This window comes from Myxine glutinosa, chromosome 2 (assembly GCF_964187855.1).
Source record: "Myxine glutinosa chromosome 2, kmMyxGlut1.1, whole genome shotgun sequence".
NCBI lineage: Eukaryota > Metazoa > Chordata > Myxini > Myxiniformes > Myxinidae > Myxine > Myxine glutinosa.
The window spans coordinates 161429687-161446246 of record NC_136262.1 but is presented as its reverse complement, the minus strand read 5'-3'; the positions used below and the strand labels follow the sequence as shown (position 1 = coordinate 161446246).

Here is a 16560-nt window from a genome sequence, read left to right as displayed (position 1 = left end):
CATGAAATAAATAAAATGAATTTTTTTTTTTTTGAATCTTCTCATTACTCGAAAGTTTACAAAATGTCCCAAATCTGTATATTATTTTCTACTGTGGTTATATTAAACCATTATTTTACAAAATCCAACTTTCAATAAACTGAAAAATGCTTCGCCATGGAATAGTCCACCACTCATATAAATAATCATAGGAGTTCTGCGAAACATCTCCATCTTTAAAACTTAGCCAACCAATTTTAAACCACATGTTTTCCCCCCAAAAAACAAGTCACATTCTTTGTATATTGCCAACACTGTTCATCGTTTAAGTATCATCCAGAACTAAATTTTTATAAACCATCAACTTGTAGATGCATTTATTTATATCCCATTAACCCAAGAACTCTCAATTGCTTGGTTATATTTTAGTAATGTCATATATCCATATTTCTTTTCCAAAATGTTCCTGATATACACATTAATCCCATCTGTCTTTGTTTCCAGATGAACTCAAATCAGGAAATCAACACAAATCCTTATTACCTCCAATCAACTCAAAATTAAATCAAACAATTCAAAACCAGATCGGATCAGCGATCAAAAATCACTTTTCCAATCAACAATTCATTCAAAGACCAAGCTTAAAAACACAACTCTCATCTTACTGTGACAAATAAGCAACCAACCTACTTCACACTAAAACAAATAACTTTTCATCACCCCTTTCTTCTCCACCGCCTCTTACACTTAAACAGATCATAATTACTCACTCATACACTGTTGCCCATCACCCAGTTGCCCCAGACCCAAACACAGGTTTGAAATCCCAGTAGGTTGTTCTTCAATCCCAACCATCATGTGATCCCAACATCTCTCCATTTATTTCGTTCCTCATGGGGTTGGTGTTTTATGGCCTTTACCTCTTACCCAATCACACTGCACATTATTCCCCGTCCTTGATGGATAATTTTACATCCAGATGGGCACAGCATCCCATTTTTGGCGACCCAGCCCTGAAACAAGCCCCTGGACTCCTTGCAGGCTGGACCAAAACCCCTGGACCTGCCTCCATGGAACAATGACGCCTAAGCACTCAATTAGCCCTCCCAGTACCAAAGACTTACAATCAGACCGACAGACAGACAAATAACAGAGGCATGTCGCCAGCCCCAGCACAGGACATCCCCTTTCCGGGCAGGCACAATATAATCCACAGCATCGAAATGCCAATTTCTATCCGGAGCCTCGCAAAGCCAAAATCCATACATGCGTGCTCCATCATGCAACCCGATCTGTACTCGGTGCGCCCGGCGCCCCCTATAATCAGTGAGTTATAATAACCACAATATCTCTGGCACCCAACTCGTGATACCACAATTTAATCCACGTTACTTGCATCTCTTCATCCTCCCAAATGTCCTCCATTTAACGTGACTCAAATCCATCTCAAATCCCCACAGCTCGATCGAACACGTCACTGTACTCGACCCGGTTAAATTAAATTCCAAGCGTACTGTACCTGACTGACGCTTCCACAACAACAAAAAACTCGATATTCTCTGTCCACTAATTATGTACATGATTTTGGTTTTACCCACAATATAATGTCCCGATATTCTCCAGATTTAAGTCCTATATATCCTGTCGTTAAAGCAACACCCTGTAGACTGACTCCGCCTGTCGTTCTTCCAAGGTTAGTGAATTACCTCTGACCTTTCCCTTGCATATCTCGAACAAAGGTCAACTAAACTTTAAAAGGTCAAACTTCGAATTGGGGTAACCAGCGCTTTATTTTTCCGCAAATAATACAAGTCCGGCGTCATTCCCTGCAAGAACCACATCCAGACAGACAAATGACCCTTATTGAGGCTCTACATCGCAAAATGCTAGCTCCTACGAATCCAACAACCGTCACAATCCGTCCAGGAACTTCCGTACGAGGCGTGCTTTACAATGCAGCACCTCTCTACCTGGTGCACCTTTCGCACATCCCTCCTCGTTCGCACAACGCTTCATCAACACACCTCCTCGCGCCCACACCTTGGCACAAGCCACACCACATACCGACAGTTGAAACCTCAACCGTCCTCCTTCCTCGGATCAGCGTTCTGTTGAAACGTGACATTTCTGCTCAAATTATTGAATTTCCAATTTTAATAACTTAACCTTACCAGCATACTAAATCTGTGTCCGCATCGATCAACACAAATGCCTCGATGCATCTTCCAGCCGCCACTCCGCACTGTACCTTACTGTATGAACAAGACTTCCTGTTGGAACTTGGCTCTGGAAATTAATTACTCTGTCTTGAAATCGTTTATTTTAGCCATCTTAAATAAATCCATCCATCTATCCATCTTATAAATCCATCTTAAATAAAAATCCATCTTATAAGTAACGTATTCGTCCTGTGACATTGCCTGGCATATATGTCGCAGCCGGCCACTATTCCGACATGGCTCGTCTGACATGAACGTCCGACATCCAGCAAAGTCGAAATGACCCACAATGCATTTGGGCACACATCCTCCTCTGAGAGTGGGCGAGTTATCGCCAGCACTCTGAGCAAATCTCATACAGCACACCCGTGACTCGCGGCTCGCTCGGCTCCTGTCTGAACACCCAATATCCCTCTACCCAAACTTCCACGGAGCCGCACGGCGGAAACACAGGTTTGTACCACACTTTAGTTAAACGAACATTGCCAGGATTCTCGGATAGACGTTTAATTTCACAACACACATGACAAAAATCCGATTTAAATTCAGAGATCGCCGATCGACCTGGCACAACCATCTCAACGCGACGACGCCACGCCGCCCCCCCCCCGTCTTGGCGCGCACCCTCGTGCCTCCACACGAATCCCAACACTCCCTGCACGCCGCTCTATTCGCGTTCGCGGCGGGGTTTACCTCACGTTGGGACATGCAGTCGGCTGTCATAACAAAGTGCGAAAAGCTGTCATAACAAATCTGCGACCTGACATGTAGTGAGCTGTCAGAACATTGAGCTGTCAGAACTCATCCCTAGCTCGTAAACATCGCAAAAAACAGGATCTCCGACGCTTGACCTCTCTGACCCAAAATGCACTATATGACACCAATTCCAAAGGTGAGCTGCCTCAGGAATATAGGCCTACCCCACACATACAATACACAATATCTGCCATTGAATGAACTCTTCAATTCAAGTAAAACACACATATTGATTCGAATTCTGCAACCATCTCCAAGAAACCGCTTCATATCAACAGTAGATCGACAAGGGCACTCCGGGTGCTTTCCTGACCCGATTTATATCAATTCGCTTCCCAAACAACTCCCAAACAGATGAAAATCCGGACTCAGTTCAGGACCTCGCCTGTTCTCTCGGATAGACGTTAAAATGGACATTCCCGGCCTGAATTTCCCCCAAGTCGAGCAGATCGCTTACAAAGTTTCACACCGAAACCCTCTGCTTTGCACATGACACACAGACAAACACATTGGCCAGACACACACGTCAATTAACATCCCAATATACATTCATTCCTCATTCATATACGAGTGAGTCTCCCATTCTTCGCGCGAAACTCAGATCGACTCAAATCATGCCTTTCTCCAGCCACTCCCAAACAATCTTTGCTCATTCATGTTACGTCTCTCATTCAAGGAAAAGGATTTTTGGGACGGGTTGGACGGGGGTTGGTTGAGGTGAAAAAAAAGGGAAGGCAGGGCGGGGTGTTGGGGTGTTGCCTAGAGCCCTGGGACTGAGCTCAGGTCTTGGGGGGGTGGGGGGTCTTGGTCTGGTATCTGGTCCAGCGGCATCACTCGCTGATTTACTTGTTTAACTGCTTACTTAATTGTCCTCTGTCCTGTAGCTTCAATAACTATAGTTACAATGCTTAAAATTTCAATATTTCAAAACCTAACCTGTCCTTCTCACCCTGTGGCCACCTGGCCCATTTCCTGTGAGCTTATTTATTTTCTCTTGTCCACCAGATCCTGGCCTGCTTTATCTGGACCTCTTGTCTAGAACTTAGTCTAGAGCTTCCTGGCTTGACCTCGTAGTTGTCACTACCTTCTTGTCAAACCTACCTGGTACCTACGCATTTCACCCTTCCTGGCCATGTCCCTTTGGCCGTCTAAGTTAACCACAGCCCTCCTTCCCTGGCATGCAATGGCATACCCCATCTTGTCTCTGGGCTGTTCCTTCCTGGAAAGTTCTCGGCCTGGCTCGACCTATATGGCTGTCCGACCTCACTTTCCCCCCTTCCCTTGTACCGAACGTTATCTTCACCGATATCCTGCGCAAATCCTTTTACTGGCCATGTTCCTATGGCCTTCTATGTTCCTATGGCTTTCTATCTAAGTTTAGCCACAGCCCTTCGTTCCCTGGCATGCAATGGCATACCCCATCTTGTCTCTGGGCTGTTCCTTCCTGGAAAAATCTTGGCCACCTGGTTTCAACCTATATGGCTGTCCGACCTCATTTTCCCCTCCTGGTGCTAACTGTAACTTTAAGCTTACTGTTAAGTCCTTACTTGTATCCTTACTTGTTTATCCTGGCTTTAACAAAGCTACGTCATTCTGAGGCCTAAATGAGCCTTTACTTACAATTTCTGTTCGAGTGCAGACAGCGCGGAAGACAAGGAGACTGAACCCGCTCGAAGGAGGAAGGTACGAATTTGGAATAATAGCCCTCTGATATAAAACAACTCCCACCTTTAATCAAATCAACGTGCCGGCGCCGGCCTCAGGTCAGCCTTCCTCCTGTCCCTCGGGCTCCGTTTCCCGTCCTCCGCGTCTGTTGACACCCCACTCCTGGTACCATCTGTGAAGAATCAGCTCTTCGTTTGCAAAAGAAGTCCACAATAGCCTGGAATGGCGCAGCTTTATTAAAAACCAACTTATACAGATCCGGAGGAGGCCAAGACATCTATAGCAAGAGCCAGTCTCATGCCACGTCAAGCCTTCCTGAAAACGCATTGATTCTCATTCACTTATATACGAATACGATTATCAGAAAATCTCCGAGAGAACGAAGCGACTGGCGAGAGTCCCTCCCACCGTTATCATTCGGGGGAGTCAGCCCTTCCTTATCATTTGGACCAAATGTTTCTCTGGGCTCCGAGAAAACAGAAATGTAACTCACAAAGAGGAGAGTGTATGCTTAGCCAAACAAACCCATATATTTTATGGGTTTGTGTACATGAGTAATCCAAAGCATGTTTATACAGAGTCATGCGTTGCTGAGATTAAAACAAAATACATATGGTAAAAACAACAGGTTTATGTTATCTAGCCTTGAAAAAGCACACGTATACAATTTGTTCAGCATGACCTCAGCGAGCCTCTCCTCATCCAAAACTAAAACGAAGCAAAAACCCTTTATTAACTTCATGAAAATAGCATTTTTAAACCAGATTTAAATCATAACACATTAGCAACCAACGTCTATAACTGAACTTTAGGCAATAACAAATCTACTACTTGACACTTACACCAGGTCCTCTTCCTCTTCGCTTCTCCTCCATCACCTGCGAATCCCTCATCCGGTTAATGGGCACATCATCACGATTTGAACACAGACTTTGGACCAATTCTTTTATCTCCTCTTTTATCTCTTTCTTATCCCCTCTCCGTCGCTTCTTAATTTCACTCATCCCTTCTTCCACTTCTTCTAATTTGTGCTTCACCTCTTTTATTCCCCGGTACGTCTCCTCAAGCTCATCCTCTAAGGCTACCTTGACCGTTTCCATGTGCGTCCTCACCTGCCGGTCCTTCGTCTCCATTACCTCTACCACCTCGTCCAACCTCGTTGTCAGTCCCTCACGTACCATCTGACATTCCCTCTTCGTCGCTATCAAGTCGTCTTTTAGTTCTTTCTGTGTCACTTTTAACCCTCCTAATACCGCAGTGTTCCTTTGTACCTGCTCCGTTAGTTCTTTTTGTCCCTCCGTCAGCTGTTCCACCTCCTGCGTCAGGACCTCTATGCCCCCCTGTAACTTTACAGTCCCCTTTCTCACCTCCTTCTCCATGTGCTCCTTACAGTGCCTCACCTCCTCGCGCACTCCTCCGACCTCCTCACTCACACCTCTTCTGATCTCTTCTCCCATCACTTGCATCTCCTGCCCAGATGCCACCCTCATCTGCTCCATTTCCTCCCTGTGAGCATCCAGTTTGGTTTCTACCCCCATTCTGACCCCCTCTATCTGCTGCTCCATTTGTTTAACTTCCCTTTCCGCTTGGTCCCTCATGTCCCTCAATTTGCCTTCCATACTGTTTTCTAACCCCTCTAACCCATTTTTCACTCCCTCTATCTGATTCTCCTGGGCAGCCATTCTATTTTCTACCCCCGTTAACCCATGTTTCACCTCTTTTATCCCGTTGTCTAACCCCTCAAATTTCTTTTCTAATCCCTCACCGGTACCCCTCGCTTCGTCCCTCATTACCCCCATTTGGCCCTCCAATCGCTCACCCAATCGCTCAATTTGGCTCCCCATACTCATCTGTACAGCTGCCTGTAGCTGCGCAATGAGGGCCTGTATGTCAATCGGCTGCATGTTAAAGCCCGTTGATACAGCGGGCTCGGCTACCGCGCGCTCTTGCGAGGCGCCATTTTGCGTGCCTGCTACCCTCGCTGTTTCGCTCTCCTCATGTCCCTCAATTTGGTCCTGGACCGACCCTGCTTCACTCTCCCCTACCGGACCCCAGCCGTCTTGATCCGCCATAGCGCGACTTGCAAAATTCGAGTTTCGTAAAACAAATCCAAATTTTTTTTTTTTTTTTCGTTATAATTTCGGCGAGCGCAGTAACCGCGCTCCGGATCTATTTCGTCGAGCGCAGTACGCGCTCCGAATCGATTTTCCCTCCCAAAATTTGGGCCTAACTAATTTAGTCCCGGGTCCGAATCTCACTCCTCGACACCAATTGTTACAGACACGACTTTGATGTTAAAGTGGGCCGAGCGGAATGGCCGTCGTGTCCGCACAAATTACCCGACTATACTCGACGTTGACGAAGTCGCGTTACGCTGGCTCAATAAGAAAAAGAAGACACCCGGCTGGGTTATAAAATGACGACACCAGGGATACGGTTCTCAAGACCTCCGGAGGAGATTATATTCGTTACGGAAGGTCAGATTACAGGGACAAGAGGTACAACATAGAAAGACAAGCACTTAGACACAATCTTATATTATTCCCAACAGACGACAGATAAACGGGACAAAGCTGACTCACACGGGGATTGATGGCTAGGAAAGGCAAGGTAGCGATGGCTCCAGGTGCACCTGGGCTCGGGGCAGGATCAACACGGTTCGGTCCAGAGATGCGGGGAGGTCTCGTCGCAGCGCTCAGAGGTGACGTTCTTTCTCAGGCGGGTCTTTCTCAGGCCTCTCCAAACTCAGGCGCATCTGTTTCAGCGCTCGCAGGTCCGTCTTTCTCCAGCTGGGGGCGCATCTCACGTCACGTCCGCTACGTGGCCGCGTATATCCGGCGGGGAGTGACACGCCCTCGGCTCGCTAGTGCCGCCCCAGATGGAATCGGTCCGCCCTTCTGATTGGGTGCGGGGGGTTACCAGGCTCCGCCCTTGAGGAGGAGCTGACAGCCAGCCCCTCCGTGGTAACCCCGTGGAGCGCGTGGTCAATGGCGCTAATCGAGCCGGTGTGAGGACGCATCCTCCCCCGCGCCGCCGCCATCTCCTCTGTTGTTGTTGTAATTGTTGGGGAAGAAGATGGAAGGAGGTATGGGAAAGGTCCTAAACTCACTACTGATGCCATATAATCACATTCTGGTGCAACGAAGAGTCATAATTAATGGAGACGAGGCCTTAACTGACATAGACTAAGAATAACTAGGAAGATGTCCGAAAGTTGTCTACGTGTGGTGCGGTGGACCTGGGCACGACATTTAATGGGGGAATAAGGGGAAGGTCGGCTCTACTGATTGTTATTTACATGCAATGGGACTAGGGAATGGGGGATTGGGGAAAGTTGGGGAGTATTGGAGAAAATAGGGGAATATTTACAAGCGGATATGGAGGCCAAATTCCATATTCGCAACATTATATATATATATATATATATATATATATATATATATATATATATTGTTACGGATCTCGGACGTCGGCTCTCCCCTTATCAAGGGGGGGGGGGGGGTAATCCCCTTGTCTTTTTATCTGGCCGACCCGAGTCCTGGGGGTTATAACGTCCTTCCCGGCGCGGCGTTAGGTAGGGTTTGTTAGGCCTAGGGGTTCACTATTACCTAATTACTAACACCGGCCGGAAACGAGGGAATAACTCCCGCTCGAACCACGGATATGATGGAAAATGCCGAGCGGATAGCAATCCGCGATCCGAACTATTAACAAAGTGACTAAACCCGATTCTGAGCGGTTCCTAATCGTGCCACGTTTACCCAATTAGAGAAAAGACGAATGCGATCGGATTAGAGGAAACCAGAGTATAGGAAGAACAAAGATGGGTTTATTAATTATACTAGGGCATGCCCGTACTATATATATAGGACGTGCCCGTAAGTGCGTGATGTTACCGTACAATGAATGTATCGTCCCGACGCCGCAGCTCGGATGGCGCTGCAGTTAATCGGGCCCCCAAATTCCTCATCGACGATAACTAAACAATATATTATATGAATCGCACCGTACATACCTCCTTCTAGATCTTGTTCTTGTCTTGATATACTCACTCAGGCTCACTCTATCACGACTGAGTCCTCCCAGCTCCTCCAAATGGCGCCCGCTAGCCGCTACGTAAGTCCGGAAGTGACGTCCTCATTTGACTGTCCGGAAGGTCGCAAATCGCAGTTACGATGAATCGCAAATTAGTTTTAATTAGTTTTAAAACATCGTTTAACGGCAACATAGTTTGCCGACGGGAAATAAATGAATACGCTCTCAAATGTGCCATCCGAGGCAGAGTCTGTTCGCCACGTTCGGCACACATGATAGCTCGCTGCTCTCTGATTGGTTGAATCGTTTTTTGGACAAAGCTCGGTAACTACTTCTGCGATTAATTTAAAACCTTGAAAAGGCACATCCTCGGGTCCCCAGCAATATACCTGGCAAGTTTCAAGTATATCGGACCGGTAGTTGTCGAGAAACAGCGGTCACAGACAAACATACAAACAAACATACACACAGAGATTAGTGGAATTATAGATAGATACAAGAAAGAAGAAGAGGAAACGAAAGAATGTACAGGATAGGAAGAGGAAGAAGCAGAACACAGGGCAGTCTTAAAACAGTCTTATTCTTAATACCCCAGACAAACGTACACACTCACACGGGGATTGTAGATGGTGGATGGTCGGATAGAGGGTCTGGCGATGGGGTCCAGGCTCCGGTCCAGCGGCGAAACCCGGCAGGCAGCTCCGCGTGTAGTTGAGCGCGACCGGACAGTTTTATATAGTGGGCGGAAGCTGGTGTCCTGCGCACGTAATATGTGCACACTTGTGCCAAACGCCCTCTCTCCAAAGTCCTCCTTTGATAAAGGTGCGCTCTCCCAATTGTCCAATGCAACGTGCGTTTCCCAGCGAGTCCTTAACAAGTGCTGCCGTATCTCTCCTTCAAGCCAATGCAATGCGCTCGCTGGCAAGTTCTTTGATCAGCACACTCTCCCGACCAAGTCCGAGTTCTGCGCACCAAGCCTTCTCCGCGTAAGTCCCTTACAACGCGCGCGCGCCTCCAACAAGTCCCCCAAGTAGTTCTCTTAACAGCGCCAGCGAGTGAGTCCTCCAAGTCCTTTCAGATCCAACCTTCCACTCGAGTGCTTCGCGAGAGTCCTGTGAAAGGGCTTTGCGTTCGCGCTTATATAACTCACCCAAGCGATCACTCCGCCAGCCCAAAGCCACGCCTGCCAGCGATGTCCCTTCAGCCCTGGTTGGCTGGTGAGGGCTTACCGGCTCCGCCTTTGACGGCTGGATGACGTGGCCACACCTTCTTCTTGGCGTTCCGCCCCCTTTTTCCAGGCCTCACCGTGTGGCTTATGGCGGCGTTTGGACGGAAGCCCAGCGAGGCTGCGAACGCTGCTGGCAGAGGCGCATAACAATTTGGGAGGGGCCAAGGGCAGACTGGAGGGCGCGTAATGGCGTCGCTTGGAGAGGGAGTTTGACAAAATGAACGGAATGGGGCCTACTTCTTATTTGATTGACACAACGCAGATTCAACTATTGGAAACACGGCCTTATCTAAAACACATACTAATGAAATAACTGAAGTCCTATGATGACCTATGTGTTGCTTGTGGCCTAACTATGGGGTGCAACCTTTAACCTTTTAATAATGTCATATTTACACGTGTGGGTACTCAAAACCGCAATATATATATATATAGAAATATATATATATATATACACACACATACACATACACATACACATACACATACACATACACATACAGTATATAGATATAGAGGTGCAATATGTTTGTGAAGTGCAACATGCTGTCATTTCATTAAAACCGTTAACAAAGTGATGGGTAGGCACGCCAAGTATACCTCTAAATGGCTACATTGTGCATGACTTATCCATTGGGTGCAGTTTACAATTCAGGAAGACAAGCGACAGAAGGCCGAGAGGCAGGCGCAGCAACATAAACATGACACCCAGATGCGAGATCTGCAGCTACAGTGCGAGGCAAACATTCGTGAACTGCAACAAATGCAGGTAAGGCACATTTAAACCTGATTGCTTTTTATCAAGTTCATGGTAATTCATGTGAAGACATTAGGTCAATGTTCATTTTGGAGCTTGAGTTTCCCAGTTGAGTGAAAGATCTCTCCAAATGCAACAACCTGAAGAGGAAGTGCATATGCTCAACATTTTCAGCATCAATCTTGGGCATGTGATTCTTCTTACAGATATCATCAGAAAGATAAAATGGGCAAAAAATGTCGTGCTTACAGGGCAACTTGTCTCGTTTAATAATACCTCGAGGTATAGTACCAACTACCGAGATGAGGAGTAAGGTCGGATGCTTCATTTGCCTAACCTCCCACATTATATTATTAGTGGTCACTAGTTCCATAAAATTGGAGAAGGAATGGAGAGGTGGGGGTTTGGGAGAGGTAACTTACCTGTGCTTTCACACAATCCATCACCTGTTTTAACTGATGAAACAGTTTATCTTAAGTGCATATCTGCATGCTTTTGGCATTACTCTCCCCTACCCCCTTTTATTATTCTCCTTGAAGAAACTCCCTTTGACATAAATTTTAAAAAAAAAAGAAGAATAAGATACTTTACCTATTGTTCTCATAGTTCAGCACAAGCTCAATACAATTGACTTTGCTGTAGCTGTTGAATATTTCATTTAGTTGTGCAAGAGAGGAAACAACGTTACCGCATGATGCACTTTGGTATGAAGTTTATTAATTGTTGCATTTCTTGTGCTTTACTGACCTGGCACCACTCGGCAGAATGAGAAATGCCACTTGTTGGTGGAACACGAGTCAACAAAGTTGAAGGATTTTGATGAACACCACAGCCAGGATCTGCGGGAGTGGAAGGAAAGTCTCAGGCTCCGTAAGCAGGTGTGTGAGGGAGGAATCATGGAATGCTGTGGGGGTTGTGGTAAACGGACTGGAGTTAACTCATTGTTGGAATTTGTTCCGCCTTTAAGATGAATTGCGTGTTTTCTCTGGCATCGGCTGTATTGCTAACAGAGGGCAGCAGGAGGTTCTCACAAGGTCAAGTTTCCATCTCAAAGTTGTCATTGCATAATGAATGTTTTTAATAATCCCTACAAGGCCCGGATGAATATGTGAACTTAAAATGTGTAATTTAGCAATATTTGCAATGAAATATAATTACTCGGAACTAAATCCAAAAAAATTCACACAGATTATAAAAAAGCCTTCGACTATGTGGAAAAAAAAAAAGAGCGAACATACAGGCTTACATTGCATAAAACTCAACTCCATATGTATAAACACAAAAAGAGAAGTTTACATCCGGTGACCCCGAAACTGCACCAAAGTGGTGGCAAGGTAGCGACCGAAAGAGGCGTTTGACAAGGAGGGGCGAAGCGAAAAGCAGGGTTAAACAATTAGTTCACTCTGTTTCACAGACGTCAGTCTATGATCGAGGAACTAATTAATTTTAATTCAATTTTATATTTTGAACACTGTTCCGTATTTTTATTTTTTTAAATCTTTTCATCTCCTCTCCCTGTGTAAGCTGGTGTCGTTGAAGTCTTCATCAATAATCTCTCCGACTCTCTGGAAAATCCCCTTTATCTATTTGCTGATGACTCCACCCTCTGCTGTGACATCCCTCATCCTTCAGACAGGCAGGCTGCAGCCTCTTCCCTCTCTCTCACGATCTGGTCAAACACCTGGAATATGTCTTTCAATCCTGACAAATATCACACTACTCGCACTATCTCTCTCCAGAAGGACCGTTTGGCACATCCTCCTGTCTACTTTCTTAGCAATCCTCTTGAGGAAGTTCGGACATTCAAACTTCTGGGTCTCACAATCACACATGCTCGTTCTTAGGAAAACCACATTTCAAAGTTGGCCTCCAAAGCCAGCTGCCGACTGAACATCCTCCATCATACAAAGTCCTTCCTTGGCACACCTGAACTCCTAGCCACCAACAAGGCCTTCATCTGCAGCTTTGTGTAGTACTGCTCTCCCTTCTGGGCTGGCTCCCCTGCCTCACATCTTGTTCACCATGATGCCGTGGAAACCACGGCCTTCAAGATTATTGGAATCTTCCATGCTGAAACTGAGTCTATGGGTCGATCACTTTACTATCGCAGACAGGTCGGTGATGTCTCTGTCTTCTACCGCCTCATTTCTTGTCTTGCACCCTTTGCTCTTTCCTCGCTTTTTCAACTCTCATTAACCCTCCCAACGCCCAAGCCCATCTTCCAAGTTTTCCAGTTTTTCCTTCCTGAGAGTTTCCTTTTATATCCATCTTGTACACCCCATGCATCCTCCCCCAGGTTTCTGTAGGGCTTATGGTCCACCATCAACTTATGGTTATGGTCCACAACCTAAATCCAGGATCGCTGTTCACCTCCACTCATTTGTTCCTCTTTTTTCCCCGCCTGTGGAATGAATTTCCACATCCTCTTCAATCTCATTCTTCCCTCCAGATCTGCAAGACCTGCAAGACATTCACAGATTGTCTCAGATCATCCCCAATCCTAAGCAATGATCTTATCGACCCTCGTTAACCTCACCCAAATCCCTCCCCCTTCCAATTTTCCAGTTTTCCCTTCTTGGAGTTTAATTCTGTATCCATTTTGTGCACTGCATGCATGCAGGTTTTGCATCCTGTTTTTGTATGTTACGACCTCCGGATTTGACCTCCATATGACAGGAATCTGCACCTTGAGTTAGCCATGCACACGCTCTTGGGTTTTCCGAGTGGTGCAGGAGATTCATTTTCGGAGAACTTTTAACAATCAAATGCACAGTATATGCAGAGATTCAATGTATATGTCCAATTTGCATTGTTCCTTCACCACGCTGTCTTTAATAATGTCTAACTACACCGCTAAAGTTATATTGTCGCTGCTTCTTGATACAAGGTGTGCTTGGCGAAGCACTCTCAGGTCTCTTTGCACTCGTTATGCACAACACGGGGTTTAACAGCTAATCCTCACAGCTCGGTTTCTAAGGAAATATGCAATGCAAATCACGTACCTACTGTTCAACACAATTGTTACTCTCGTTCAAGCGAGTGCGGAGGGATACTGTACATGCCCAGTGGAGTGAAAACGCATCTGTGTTACTCAGACTCTGCTAGAAGCCGGAATCAAAAATCGCATATTTTCAATTGCAAATCTAAAGAAGTGAATAATGACCACTGACAAATTTCTAAGACATGGGTTTAATCTCTGCTTGAGAGAATGCCACATATTCATTTGGGCGGTGCATAAGTTAACAGACTGCTGTCTCGATCGCTGAGGCCAATCTTCACAAGGCCCGTGACACCTATCTCCTCAAAATCCTTTTAACTGTCACTTTGGGAGTTTACATTTAAGCGAAAATGTATTGGGAGTGCATCGCATTTGTGAATATGACAGCTCTGGGGGCATCTTTGCCTCTGCGTAGTGGTGAGACCCCAAATGGCGACCGTAAGATTTTTTTTCATCAGGATGAAATCGTTGAAGGATGGGTGGAGTCAGGCCAGCTGTCGAAGTACTCAGTGGGAAGGATTGTTACAGAAACACGCACGAAAAACGTATTATTATATTCGATACAAGTGCTGTGTTTCGGCCTGGAACAAGTAGCAGTTTTCAGTACTTTGTGGGAATATCATTAAGTTTTTCACTCCCTCAACACACTTCATATTCATCTGAAGTATATCGATTTTGATTGTTGTTGTGATTTATTGTATTACTTTGCAGAAGTGTTAGCTTCAGGTATTTTCAGATCAGACCGTTTTCCTGTCAATCATGTCCCACAGTGTCGGTACTATTGATTGTTTCCCTCCGACCTCACTTTATTCTTCGTTTATTCTTTGCAGGCGTTGGAAGAGGAATTTGTAAAGAGGAGGAAGGAACAGGAAGTGTTCTTTGCCATGAGTAGTAAATCTGATTCTGTTAACATCACCAGCCTCCCTCGGGTCACTAATTTCTACCCGGTGGCCGTGAACCACTCCACGGGCTTATGAGCGTTTGAAGAGGGGGTTTGATCGCCACACCGTGGACCCCACCCTCACTTTTCTTTTGCACTTTCTTTCCGGAGGAAAGGTCATCTGCTATGCCAAGAAGGGAGATTTTTGGCGAGCAAGACCACCTTTCCTCAGTTTTGTGGTGCTGTCTGAGCCCGTCCATGTCTCACAGAGTCAGCTCTGTTGCTGCTGTTGCTGTTGTTGCCCAAACTATGGGTTCTGAATTTGATTCCGTGTTGTCTCAGAATGTTTCCTTCGCTATAAGACTCCACGCTAAAATATGAGTAAAACAAATCTCCCAGAGGCAACGATGCAAGCACTCGAAGTCCTTGCAGAATAATGAGAATTGCTTGTGGATGTTTTCTGTTTAAATACAAAGGTACAGATAGATATATTTTGAGCTTCCAATAGAAATATGACCTTGAAACTCGTTTCTCATGGGTGTGCTTTAAAGGAGGCCCAAACCTACATGAGGAGGATGCTTCCATTTTCTTGACTGTTTTGCACTTTTAACCCAGCAGTCTAAAAATCCATATGCCTTAAACGATTAAGAAACAAAATGCTTGGCAAAACCAAATCTGAAGATGTGAATTTATTTGTCTGAGCAACGTAAGCATTTTAGTCTTGTAAAGCACCTGTGCCTGTATAGAGGTGAGCGTTCCGTCGGTGGCTGCCGAAAATGCTGTTTATGATCAAATTTCATGTGCCGAGATCTTCAGCTCACTCTGGCGTCTCGCCACATGCACATTGCACCGCTTGCTGTCCTTGTGTCAAGGGTTCAAAATGTGTTTGTGGTTTAAAAAAAAAAAAGGTTGGTCTGAGAGTTCTGGAAGCATATTTAAGCAATGGTGGGATTCTGTTATTCGATGAGCTTTTGCATCCGAGCATTCATATAAAATCTCAATGTAGATATGAACTACAAAGCCTGAGATGGGTTTAAATACTGATTTGCTATAATATGGGGTTGCTTTGTTAATATTACTTATTAAAAAAAAAAGTTGTCAAAAGAGCCTTCCATGACACCATGTTGACAATTCACTATTGTTGAAGAAAACGTTATTTTTCTTAAAAAGTTTCTGAAATACTAGTATAATGAAATGCTACTCCATGATACAATCAAAATAAAACAAAGCTTTCATCCAACTCCTGCATTTCTTTGCTATTTATAGGATATTTTGTTGTCATTGTGTTTCCGAACATATGTGGCCTAGGGTGTGAGGCCATGCAAGTGTGCTACTTTAAGTGAAGCTGCATGTGTGGCCGCACATGTGCCCGATTGCGTTTGTATCTTAGTGTGCGTGCGAATCTGCATGCGCGCACACGTGTGGTATTCCAACCGTGTGTGGTTCTACATGAGCCTGCGGCCGCTGGAAATCCCTCTTGGTTCTAGATTCATCTTTTTAGGCCGTCCCCTCATGTGGCAGGAGCCCCGCCAAACCTCCTGTGCAATATGTTGGGGTCCCAGCGGATGTTCTAAGGTAGGTAGGAGGTTTCAAAAATTCCTCAATAAAATTATGATTTTGAAATTAACTCGATACGAACCATGGAGTTATATTATAGACTAGGGGCGCACTCGCCACATGGCGCCGTGCCGACAAGGACGACCGGCAGCCATGTTTTTGGGGGGCAACATTTGTTGACAACGTACATGTACATGACCTAGTTGTGTCGCGAATATTTTCTAGTGGCAAGATGCCGAAAAGTTGTGCCTGCTGCGGGTGCACAAATCGTAGCAACCAGAAGAAGGATGTTAGTTTTCACAGGTGAGTACTCTGTGTTTTTCTTTTTAAAAGTATAAATTTTGGTCGGAATTTGGTCAGATTCATTGAGAGTGGCGGACAGGCATACAACAAGAAGCAGGGCTGTATGGCTCTCTTTTATGTCATGGGTCTTATTGTCGCCATTACAATAAGACCCATGGTAAAAGAGAGCCATACAGCCCTGCT

General features: G+C 45.5%; 1 protein-coding gene across 1 annotated transcript in view; it reads left to right on the top strand.

Moving 5' to 3' along the window:
- LOC137421118 (serine/threonine-protein kinase 10-like) overlaps positions 1-15757 on the top strand; it is a 212917-nt gene extending 197160 nt beyond the window's left edge. The window contains exons 19-21 of the mRNA XM_068106852.2: positions 10526-10651; positions 11404-11517; positions 14468-15757. Of these exons, the coding sequence (XP_067962953.2) occupies positions 10526-10651; positions 11404-11517; positions 14468-14614 (387 nt within the window). The 3' untranslated portion in view covers positions 14615-15757. The remainder of the gene's footprint in view (positions 1-10525; positions 10652-11403; positions 11518-14467) is intronic.
- Positions 15758-16560: the final 803 nt, after the last annotated feature.